Source organism: Macaca thibetana, chromosome 3 (assembly GCF_024542745.1).
Source record: "Macaca thibetana thibetana isolate TM-01 chromosome 3, ASM2454274v1, whole genome shotgun sequence".
Lineage (NCBI taxonomy): Eukaryota > Metazoa > Chordata > Mammalia > Primates > Cercopithecidae > Macaca > Macaca thibetana.
In genome coordinates this window covers 160648142-160660892 of record NC_065580.1, presented here as the reverse complement: position 1 = coordinate 160660892, position 12751 = coordinate 160648142, and the positions used below count along the sequence as shown (strand labels likewise).

The window sequence follows — 12751 nt, the reverse complement described above, 5'->3', positions numbered from 1 at the left end:
TAAAAATAGAAAAATTAGCTGGGCGTGGTGGCAGGAGCCTGTAATCCCAGCTGCTCGGGAGGCTGAGGCAGGAGAATGCCTTGAACCTAGGAGGCAGAGGTTGTGGTGAGCCAGGACCGCACCATTGCATTCCAGCCTGGGCAACAAGAGCGAAACTCCATCTCAAAAAAAAAAAAAAAGATTGAAGAAATTAATATCTTGATATAACAATATCGATAAATTAATATCAAGGTTTTTTGTTTGTTTGAGACAGAGTTTTGTTCTTGTTGCCCGGGCTGGAGTACAATGGCATTATCTTGGCTTACCACAACCTCTGCCTCCCGAGTTCAAGCGATTCTCCTGCCTCAGCCTCCCTAGTAGCTGGGATTACAAGCATGTACCACCATGCCTAGCTAATTTTGTATTTTTAGTTGAGACGAGGTTTCACCATGTTGGCCAGGCTGGTCTCGAACTCCCGACCTCAGGTGATCTGCCTGCCTCGGCCTCACTAAGTGTTGGGATTACAGGCATGAACCACTGCACCCTAAAGTTTTTTAGTTGTTTTGATAAGACGTGATACTAACTTTATGCTTGATTTCTTTCTTTTTTTTTTTTTTTGAGACAGAGTCTCACTCTGTTGCCCAGGCTGGAGTGCAATGGCGTCATCTTGGCTCACCATGGCGTCCAGCTCCTGGGTTCAAGCGCTGCTTCTGGCACAGCTCCCTGTGTAGCCAGGACTACAAGCATGCGCCACCCTGCCTGGCCAATTTTTGTATTTTTAGTAGAGATGGGGTTTCACTATGTTAGCCAGGCTTGTCTTAAACTCCTGACCTCGTTATCCGCCTGCCTCGGCCTCCCAAAGTTCTGGGATTACAGGCTTGAGCCACCTAGCCTGGCCACTTTTTGCTTTATTTCTTGTGTTAATATAATTCTCTAATCCCAAGTTGTGGATGTATTTGATATTTACAGATTTTCCATGTAATTTTTGCTAAGGTCTTAGCAATTACAGTATTAGTAATAGTAATAGTAAATAGCAGATATTTACTATTCGTTGATGTATCCTAATGTGTTCCTAGTGTTGAAAAAGTCTTACTCAAGTACAAAACAAGTTCAGAGGCAGCCAGAGAAGATGGTATGGTTTTAGTACACTACAAAATACAATGTTTTTTAAATGACACAAAGCACCACTTCTTTTGAAATCAAGGGTCAGGAAAAGTAAGAGAAATGTTTAAGTTTTAGTTTCGTGTTGAATCTTTTTTTTTTTTTTTGAGGTGTGAGTCTCTGTCGCCCACACTGGAGTGCAGTGGTGTGATCTCGGCTCACTGCAGCCTCCACCTCCGTACTTGACAGAAAAATCAGAAAATGTACTTTTTTGTACATATATACATTTTTAAAAATTAAAATGTCATACCATATGTGCTGTTTTGTAATCTTTTTCACTCAGTAATATTAACTATATCAGTGTCTATGTAGATCAGTTGATTGTATTCTGCAAGTCATTTTTACTGGCTGTGGTATATTGAGCTTATTTTTAATGAAAAACAACCAAATCAGAATAACATACAGCCTTATAACCTATTTTATTGAAGAGTCAATTGGTCTTTTATCAAGTTAATAGGAGAGCTTCTGTGTAAATCCGTGTCTAAGTAATGGTGAGCAAATCTGTAGATACTAACTTCTTATTATGTTATTTTACAGGCTTATTGCAGTATATTATATCTAAAGCCAAGAATGCAGATCATCCTACGTGGACAGAAAGTGAAGACGCAGCTGGTTTCGAAGAGTCTTGCCTACATCGAACGTGATGTTTATCGACCCAAATTTTTAGTATCCTTTTTCTTTTTATGATTCCTTATAGAGATATGTTAGTCAGGTGTATTCTCTTTTGCCCCTTTCGCCTTATATGCTGATAGGGATTCTAGTCTGCTCTAGCTTTGCCCTCCTTTTGTGCTTTTGGACTTATTAAATAATGAAATAGAAAGGATGATTTGAACTGAGTGAGGTATTGTGTTCAAAATTTACCTTAATATCTTAAGTCTAAAACAGTGAGAATTACCTTTGGATTCAACTGCAGAAATAAAGATCATTATGGGATAATGATGTATCACAGAAATAGACTCATCAAAGCTTATGAAAAAGTTGGATGTCAGTTAAGGGTAAGCTTTATTTTTTATTTGAAAAGAAAATGTTTATTTTCCATAAAAGTTAGGATAATATACACTCTTGGGTCAAATGTTAAATAATTTTATTGTACCTTTTTGCCTATGGCTTTTTAATGTAAATTTGTAAAAAATAACATTAGTATGGTATTTGAACTTTCTTTTTTTTTTTTTTTTTTTTTTGAGACAGGGTCTCACTCTTGCCCAGGCTTCAGTGCAGTGGCGCAATCTTGGCTCAACTCACTGCCACGTTCACCGTCTGGGTTAAAGCGATTCTGCTGCCTCAGCCTCCCAAGTAGCTGGGACTACAGGCGCATGCCACCACGCTTGTTTTTTGTTTTGTTTTGTTTTGTTTTTTCATTTAGACAGAGTCTCGCTCTGTCGCCCAGGCTGGAGTGCAGTGGTGAGATCTTGACTCACTGCAGCCTCCGTCTTCCAGGTTCAAGGAATTCTCCTGCCTCAGCCTCCCGAGTAGCTGGGACTACAGGCAGGTACCTCCACGCCTGGCTAATTTTTGTATTTTTAGTAGAGACGGGGTTTCACTATGTCAGCCAACATGGTCTTGATCTCCTGACCTGGTGATCCGCCCATCTTGGCCTACCAAAGTTCTGGGATTACAAGTGTGAGCCACTGCACTTAGCCAATTGTTTTGTGTTTTTAGTAGAGACGGGATTTCACCATGTTGGCCAGGCGTGTCCCAAACTCCTGACTTCAGATGATCCACCCCTCTCGGCCTCCTAAAGTGCTGAGATTATAGGCGTGAGCCCCCACGCCCGGCTTTATTTTTATTTTTTGAGAGACTCTGTGCCTGGCTGGAGTGCAGTGGCACAATTTTGGCTCACTGCAACCTCCAACTCCCAGGTTCAAGTGATCCTTGCACCTTAGCCTCCTGAGTAGCTGTGACTACAGGTTCATGCCAGCACCTTAATTTCTTTTGTTTATTTATTTATTTGTTTTTTGAGATGGAGTCTTACTCTGTCACCCAGGCTGGAGTGCAGTGGTGTGATGTCAGCTCACTGCAACCTCTGCCTCCCTGGTTCAAGCTATTCTCGGGCCTCAGCCTCCCAAGTAGCTGGGACTACCAGCGTGTGCCACCACTCCTGGCCAAATTTTGTATTTTTAGTAGAGACAGATTGTTGCCCAGGCTGGCCTCAAACTCCTGACCTCAAGTGATCCACCCACCTCGGCCTTTCAGTGTGCTCAGATTACAGGCCTGAGCCCTTGTGCCTGGCCTATTACATTAATTTCGTATTTGATACTGAACAGCCCTGAGGTGGGGACAGAATATTTCTTTTATCCCTATTTGATGCATAAGAAAGTTGAGGACCAGACACAGTGACTCTTTCCTGTAATCCTAGCACTTCGTGTGGCTGAGGTAGGAGGATTGCTTGAGGTCAGTACTTCAAGAACAGCTTGGGCAACATACCAAGTCTTTATCTCAGCTGAGTATGGTGCCTCACACCTGTAATCCTAGCACATTTGAGAGATCAAGGCAAGGGGATTGCTTGAGCCCAGGAGTTCAAGACCAGCCTGGGCAATGGGGCAAAACCCTGTCTGTACAAAAAAATACAAAAATTAGCTGGGCCTGGTGGGTCCCAGCTACTCAGGAGGCTGAGGTGGGAGGATTGCTTGAGCCCAAGAAGTTGAGGCTGTAGTGAGCCAAAATTGTGCCTCTGCTTTTCAGTCTAGGCAACAGGGTGAGACCCTATCACAAACAAACACACACAAAAACACTGTCTCTACAAAACAACAAAAACAAATTAGCCATGTGTGGTTGTACGTCCTTGTAGTCCTGGTTATTTGGGAGGCTGAGGTGGGAGAGTGCTTGAGCCCTGGAGTTTGAGGCTGCACTGAGCTATGATTTTGCCCCTGTACTTCAGCCTGGGCAGCAGAGTGAGACTCTGTCTCTTAAATAAAAAAAAATTAAAAAAAAAAAAAAAGAAAAGAAATTGGGGCTAATAATAAATAGATGAAGCAACTTGTCTAAGACATAACAGCCTGGATCTCAGACAGAAACACATCATTTAACTGCGTTTGGATATGGATCCAGTGTATATTTTTAAGATTTTGGTGATAATTCTTTATCTTACTTTATTCTGAGTTTTTTGTAGAATGATGTGAGCTCTACACAGTATAACAATGTGGATTCACCTTGAATATCACTTAACAGGGGTTCTGACTCTGCTTCACCTACTTTATATGGCATGAGCCCAAATATAGCATATTTGCAGAAGTAAATGAACTTTATATCTACCACAGAATGTAAATTTTTTTCTTTTATCACTTATGAATCTGACTTAACCAAGATACATAGTCCATTTTCCCAACCGAGTTAAATTTGCACTGTGTGTATTTCCTAGTTAAGCTTGACCTTGTAAAAATAGGCTGTTACAGCTAAATTACAATGTTTGTCTTTACCAGATGATGGACTGAGCCTGGTATTTGCATTCTGTGGATTCAGTAAGCATTAAATAAGTATCAGATACCCATCGTGATTTGCTGTGCTGGGTGCTCAGCATAAAAAGTTGATAAAATACAGAGCATGCCCTCAAAGCTCAGTTTTGTGAGGGGACTGTGGAACATCCTTGGAAGCATCAGAAAAGGCTGCTTAGAGAAAGTGTTGATTGAGATGAGTCTCAGTTGACTTCAGTGTGCTACAAAGTCTGGAAGGGCTTTCCAGGGAGAGACAACATGTGCAAAGGCAGAGAAAGAGGCGTCTGAGAGTATGACATCATAAAGGGGGTAATTTGCTGTGGCTGGACCATATGTTAAGGGGAGAACAGAGGAATGAGAGAGACAGGATAAGGCTGGAAGGAAGATGGATAAAAACCACAGATAGAAGGATCTTGTTATTACTGTAGTTTACAAATAGTCTGAAATGGTGAACCTGATGGTTTTTAATAGAGCAGAATTAGGATTAGTTGTATGGTTTGGCTTATAGTTGTGTTTATAAAAATGTTCATTTCATGAGTTACACATCATTTTACTTTTTTCTTCATAGGGTAAGAAGTATAGCGACAATCATGAACAAAATATACTGGTTAGTCACATGTAGATAATCAGAAGATGACTCGTATACTTTGAGTTCAACATTTTAGCTAGCAGATTTTAAAAAATAACTAATTTAACCAACCTAGGTTTTTATTTCATCGTTAGCAACTGGATACCTTACTTTGAACTTTTATCTCACAAACTTATGGAATATTGCCTTTCAGAGTCTTAGCTAGTCACTACAAGATCAAGATGAATTATTTGTGGTTTCTGTTCTCTAAGAAATTGTACCCTAGTAAAAGTAGTTCTCTTTTCTTTTTTTTCTTTTTGAGAGATGGAGTTTTGCTCTTGTTGCCCAGGCTGGAGTGCAGTGGCACGATCTCAGCTCACTGCAACCTCCACCTCCCGGGTTGAAGCGATTCTCCTGCCTCAGCCTCCTCAGTAGCTGGGATTACAGGTGCGTGCCACCATGCCTGGCTAATTTTTTGTGTTTTTAGTAGAGATGGGATTTCACCATGTTGGCCAGGTTGTTCTCGAACTCCTGACCTCAGGTGATCCGCCCACCTCGGCCTCCCAAAGTGCTGGGATTACAGGCGTGAACCATCATGCCCGGCAGGTAGTCCTTTTTCTCTTGTATAAAATTGGGGATGATAATACTTGTCTAAATGGATACTTGTCAATAATCAAAGGGTTTTTGAGGAAGGCTCTAGCGTATTTAGAAATTAACTCCCAGGAAAATAAATCACCTACCAGTGTTTTTTTCAGTCTAAATTTGATGAGAATTGGCTGGGCACGGTGGCTCATTCCTGTAATGCCAGCACTTTGGGAGGCCGAGGCTGGTGGATTGCTTGAGGTCAGGAGTTTGAGACTAGCCATGGTGAAACCCTGTCTCTACGAAAAATAGAAAAATTGGCTGGGTTTGGTGGTGCGTGCCTGTACTTCCAGCTACTCGGGAGGCTGAGGCAACGAGAGTCACCCGAGCTTGGGAGGCCTCTTGGCTTTTTCAGTGACCCAAGATCATGCCACGGCACTCCAGCCTGCGTGGCCGAATGAGATTCTGTCTCAAAAAATAAAAATAGAAATAAAAATAAAAATGCATAAATGTGATGAGAATCATGCAAGATAAAATATAGGAAAATACTCAAATTATAATTCTTTAAGGGTAATTACTTTGAACATCATGTCTTATGCTTAAAATGCTGATTTCATTTTATTTTTTCAGGCAAACAACATGGGTGTTGGAGTGGTTGGAATTATAGAGTGTAATTTCCTTAAGCCAACTCATAATAAACAAGATTTCGACTATACTAATGAGTACAGGTATGTTACCTATTTAAATTATTGACTGAGGTTCCTAGGAAATGGATTACCAAGAAAGCAGGAACTACTCTATTTTCTGCGAATCTCAGAAATACCTTATTAGTAAAGAAAGGTTTGAATATGCATATGCTACTTGTGATGGTGTAGGTTACAATTCCTAGAATGGAAGATGGTTATATTAGTTTTCTATGTAAGTCCCTTACCTAACCATTTTCTTAAAGTTTGATAATGTAATTATAATTTTGTAATTAAAATAAAAAATCCACAAGGTGGCAAAACATTTAAGAGAAGTTATGCAGGTGTTTTGAAAATAAACTTTAAAAAGAAGTCAATAATTTAAATAGGTAAATAGAGGGCCTGGCCAATGCTGGCCTATTGACATGGTCTCTGGTTGACATAGGGTGTGTGGATAGGCTGGAGCTGGTCTGTAGAGGGTGCCTTATGTTGTTGGAGCTAGCAGAAGACTGCTGGTGGGCAGAGCATGGCCTGGTGGGCACAGCTGAAGATCCTCTGGGAGGTCACTACGCCCTAGCAAAATAGTAACAAAGTACCAGAACTTGGGCTAGATTTGGAGCGTAGAGATAATACATTGGTAACTGACTCAATCAAAAAAGTCAGCCAGGTGTGGTGGCTCATGCCTGTAATCCTAGCACCAAGGGGGTCCAAAGGTGGGCAAATTGCTTGAGCTCAGAAGTTTGAGACCAGCATGAGCAACATGGCAAAATCCTGTCTCTACCAAAAAATTAGCCAGGTGTGGTGGCATGTGCCTATGGTCCCAGCTACTCAGGAGGCTGAGGTGGGAGGATTGTTTGAGCCTGGGGAGGTGGAGTGTGCAGTGAGCCGAGATGGCGCCACTGTACTCCAACGCGGATGACAGAGATCGATCCCATCTTAGGAAAAGAAAGGCCAGGTACAGTGACTCACATCTGTAATCCCAGCACTTTAGTAGGCCAGCGCAGGAGGATCGCTTGAGCTGAGGAGTTTGAGACCAGCCTGGGCAACATAGTGAGAGCTTATCTCTACAGAAAATAAAAAAATGAGGTGGGAGGATCACTTGAGCTTGGGAGATTGAGGCTGCAGTGAGCTGTGATTGTGTCACTGCATTCCCGCCTGGGTGAAAAAAAAAATCTGCACACCCTGCCTAAAAAAAAAAAAATCCAAAAAGTTGTTCTTTGGTAGGACTAATAAAGTCTATAAGCATTTGGCAAGACTGATTAAGGAAAAAGAGTAGAAGATACAAATCATCAATATTAGGAATGAAAAAGAAGAAATTACTACAGAGCCTCCAGACATGAAACATTAAGCAGATAGCACAAATACATTTTCTCCATTTTAGATGATGTGGAGACATTCCTTTGAAGTTGAATCAGTTTTTAGAAAATGTCCCACATATTAAATTCAAACATTTAAGGAAGAAGTGGCATCAGTCTTTTTATTAAAAAAAAAAAAAAAAAAACTATTTAAAACAATACATAATAGTTCATTTGTATGGAATACATGTGATATTTTGGTACAAGCTTACAACATGTAATGATCAAGTCAGGGTTACTGGGATATCCATCACTTCAGGCAGTTGCCATGTTTTGTGTTAGGAACATTCCAATTTTACTCTTCTAGTTACTTTGAAATATATGTATAAGATGTTGTTGTTAACTACAGTTGTCTTTTTTTGTTTTTTTTTTTTTTGTTTTTTGGAGACTGAGTCTTACTCTGTCACCAGGCTGGAGTGCAGTGGCCTCTCAGCTCATTGCAACCTCCGCCTCTTGGATTCAAGTGATTCTCCTTCCTCATCCTCCCGAGTAGCTGAGACTATAGGCACGCAACACCATGCCCAGCTAATTTCCTGTATTTTTAGTAAAGACCGGGTTTACCATGTTGATCAGAATGGTCTCGATTTCTTGACCTCATGATCCTCCTTCCTTGGTCTCCCAAAATGCTGGGATTACAGGTGTGAGCCACCGTGCCTGTCCCAGTTGTCCTATTGTGCTACCAAATACTGGATCTTATTCCTTCTATTAACTGTATTTTTATACTCATTAGCCAACCCTTTATTTCCCTCTCCTCACTACCTGTCCCAGCCTCTGGTAACCCTCATTCTACTCTCTATGTCCTGAGGTCAGTATTTTTTAGCTCTCATATATGAATGAGAACATGAGATATTTGGCTTTCTATACCTGACTTACTTCACTTAACGGAATGTCCTTCAGGTATATCCATTTACATCCACGTCATTACAAATGAAGCATTTTTGTGGTTGAATAATATTCTATTGTGTGTATGTACCATAGTTTCTTTATTCATTTATTCGTTAATGGATGCTGACAAGGATGTGGAGAAAGGGGAACCCTTATACACTATTAGTGGGAAAGTAAATTAGTATAGTTGCTTTGGAGAATAGGATGGAGGTTCCTCAAGAAAACTAATAATAGACTTACCATATGATTGAGTAATCACATGGCTGGATAAATATCCCCAAAGAAAGGAAATCAGTATATTCGAAGAGATACCTGCACTCATGTTTATTGCAGCACTGTTCACAATAGTCAAAGGTTTTATTAAGCCACATAACCTTGATAATAAGCTCAAGAGTACAGGAAAGGAAATTTATGTCAATCTCTTATAGAATTAAAAGTCTTAATTAAAATATTGGTAAATACCATCCAGTACACGCTAAAAGAATAATACCATTAAAACCAAGTGGGCTGTGTTCTAAGACAACATGGGTGGTTTTAATGTAAGAAATGAATATAGTCATCATATTGATGTTAAATAAGAGAAAGCTCTTAGAGTCATCTACGTAGAGAAAAAGCACTTGCAATTATTTTTAAAAGGAACACTTACAAAAACTGTGAATCAAAGGGCATAACAACAGAGTATTTACACACACACAGCAAGCAACATTACTAATGGGGAACAATTGATAGCTTTCCCTGGAAGGGTGGCAAAGAGTTAAGGATATCAGCTATTCACTAATGCTCTTGAGGAAATAACTAATGTAATAAGGCCAGAAAAAAAAGGGGGTGTTGAAAAGGAAGACATAAAGCTCTGTTACAGGTTGAGTATCTTTATCTGAAATCTTTGAGACCGGAAGTGTTTTGGTTTGGATTTTTTGTATTTTGGAATGTTTGCATTATAACTACTGGTTGAGTATCGCAGATCTGAAAATGTGAAATCCAAGGTGCTTTGATGAGCATTTCCTTTGAGTATCAGGTTGGTACTCAAAAAGTTTCAGATTTGGAGCAATTTGGATTTTTGGATTTGGGATGTTCAACTTGTACCCGTAGCTGACAACGTTAAGTACCATTGACCCTTGAACAGCACAGTGGTTAGGGGGACTGACTACCCCTCAGTCAAAGATCTACACATAACTCCCCAGAACCTTAAGAACCTGCTGTTGAATGGAAGCCTTACTGATAGCATAAATAGTTGATTGAGCTGGGGATGGTGGCACCCATCTATAGTCCCAGCTACTCAGGATGCTCGAGGCAGAATGATCATGGGAGCCTAGGAGTTTGAAGCTGCAGTGAGCTGCGATAGTGCCACTGCTTTCCAGCCAGGGTGACAGAGCAAGACCTTGTCTCTAAAAAAAAAAAGGAAAACGATCTATTAACATGTATTTCATATGTTAAATATATACTGTATTCTTAAAATAAGCTAATGAAAAAAAACGTTATTAAGAAAACCATGACCAGGTGCTGTGGCTCAGGCCGGTGCGGTGGCTCACACCTGTAATCCTAGCACTTTGGAAAGCACTGAATCCTAGCCACTAGACCACCAGGGAACCACAATCCCAGCACTTTGGGAGGCTGAGGCGGGTAGATCACTTGAGATCAGGAGTTCGAGACCAGACTGGCTAACATGGTGAAACCCCATCTCTACTATTTTATTTTTTTCTGAGATGAAGTCTCACTCTGTCATCTAGTCTGGAGTGCAGTGGCACAATCTCGGCTCAATGCAACCTCCGCCTCCCGGGTTCAAGCAGTTCTCCCTATCTCAGCCTCCCAAGTAGCTGAGATTATAGGCGCTTGCCACCAAGCCCGGCTAAATTTTGTGTGTGTGTGTGTATATATATATATATATATATATTTTTTTTTTTTTTTAAGTAAAGATAGAGTTTTGCCATGTTGGCCAGGGTGGTCTCTAACTCATGACCTTAGGTGATCTGGTCACCTTGGCCTCCCAAAGTGCTGGAATTACAGGTATGAGCCACCACTCCCGGTCCCATCTCTACTGAAAATACAAAAATTATCCAGGCATGGGGGTGGGCACCTGTAATCCCAGCTCCTTGGGAGAATCGCTTGAACTTGGAAGGTGGAGGCGGCAGTGAGCCTAAATAACGTCATTGCGCCCTGGACTGGGTGACAGAGCGAGACCCTGTCTCCAAAGAAAAAAGAAAAGAAAACCAAAAACAAAGAAAATCATAAGGAAGAGAAAATATATTTACTGTTTATTAAGTGGAAGTGGTTCATATGTCTTCATCCTCGTAGTCTTCATGTTGAGTAGGCTGAGGAAGAAGGGGGATTGGTTTTGCCATGGCACGGGAAGAGGTGGAAGGCGAGGCAGGCACACTCAGTTTAATTTTTACACATTGTAATTTCTGTCTGACTTTTTAACAGTTTTATTTTCTTTCTTTCTTTTTTTTTTTTTTTTTGAGACGGAGCCTTGCTCTGTTGTCCAGATCTCGGCTTGCTGCAACCTCCGCCTCCCAAGTTCAAGCAATTCTTCTGCCTCAGCCTCCTGAGTAGCTAGGACTACAGGCCCGTGCCACCACACCCGGCTAATTTTTGTATTTTTAGTAGAGATGGCGTTCCCCCATATTGGCCAGGCTGGTCTTGAACTCCTGACCTTGAGATCTGCCTGCCTCGGCCTCCCAAAGTGCTGGGATTACAGGCGTGAGCCACCATGCCCAGTGCATTTTTATTTTCCTAAAAATATCTCTGTACAGTACCAATCCTTCTTCCACTGTCTGCTTCAGTTTCAGTGCCTGTATCATAGAAGTGTCCATATTGTAAAAGAAGTCAAAAGCAGTCTTGAATAATTGGAACCCAACTGCTGGATTGTCTAATGTCAATTTGTTGTCTGGGCACTGCTTCTTCTGTCTTCTTCCTCACTGTCTAACACTGGTTCAGAAACACTCATCTCCATCAAGTCGGCTTCAGTTGATTTCCTCAGGTGTGGTGTCTGTTCGCTCTTGAATTCCTGCAATATCCGTATCTTGAAACTTTTTGCCCTCTACCTTTTTTTTCCTGTATATCCACAATCTCTCTGATGATTTCCTCAGTTGGCTCTCTTGTAAATGCTGTGAAGTCATGCACAACATGTGGACAGCAGGAATTTGTTTTGAGCTTGATTTCTTTCACAGCTTTTTCTGTACTAATAATGGCATCTTCAGTGGTGTCGTTACTCTAGACTTTCATGATGTTTTCTCTGTCGGAGTTGTCTTTCACAGCGTTAACAACCTTTTCCATAGACTTGCTGTGTGTAGTGAGCCTTAAAGGTCTTATGACCCCCCTTACCCGCTCTTATGATCTAGAGGCAGAATTAGAGATGTGTTTCGGGACAAGTAGACCACTTGGATGCCTTTGGTGTTGAACTCATGGGGTTATGGGTGGCCAGGGTACCTTGTCCAATATCAAAAGAGCTGTAAAAGGCAGTCCTTTACTGGCAAGTTAATTCCTGACTTCGGGAACAAAGCATCAATGGAAGCAGTCAGAAAAAGGGTTTCTCATGTAGGCCTTCTGTTTGTGCAACCAAAAAACTGGCAGCTGGTGTTTGTCTTTTCTCTTCAAGGCTTGAGGGTTAGCATCTTTATAGATAACGGCAGTCCTGATCATAAACCTGACTACATTTGCACAAAGCAGTAGGGTTAGCCTGTCCCTTCTTGGACTTAAATCCTGGTTTATGCTCCTCTTTTTTGCTAATAAGTATTCTTTGTGGCATTTTTTCCCAGAATAGAGTACTTTTGTCTGCATTAAACACCTGTTCAAACAGGCTGGGCATGGTGGCTCATCCCTGTAATCCCAGCACTTTGGGAGGCTGAGACAAAAGAATAGCTTGAGGCCAGGAATTCGAGAGCAGCCTGGGCAAAAAAGTAAGACCCTGTCTCTACAAAAAAATAAGAAATAAAAAAATTAGGTGAGGTGGCAAGTGCCTGTAGCCCCAGCTATTCAGGAGGCTCAACCTACATATCAAGCAATTTAGACTTTTTCTTGTATTATGACTGCTTCTTGGAAAACAGCTAGCATCACTAGTGGCAGTTTGTGTGGGTCCTGTGGTGTTATTCAAGGTTTACAGGATTGCAC

General features: G+C 41.2%; 1 protein-coding gene across 1 annotated transcript in view; it reads left to right on the top strand.

Moving 5' to 3' along the window:
- The window catches only part of MORC3 (MORC family CW-type zinc finger 3), a 56595-nt gene that overhangs the window by 22238 nt on the left and 21606 nt on the right, over positions 1-12751 (top strand). Inside the window, exons 7-9 of the mRNA XM_050785751.1 lie at positions 1678-1806; positions 2016-2135; positions 6352-6449. Coding sequence (XP_050641708.1) covers positions 1678-1806; positions 2016-2135; positions 6352-6449 — 347 coding nt within the window. The remainder of the gene's footprint in view (positions 1-1677; positions 1807-2015; positions 2136-6351; positions 6450-12751) is intronic.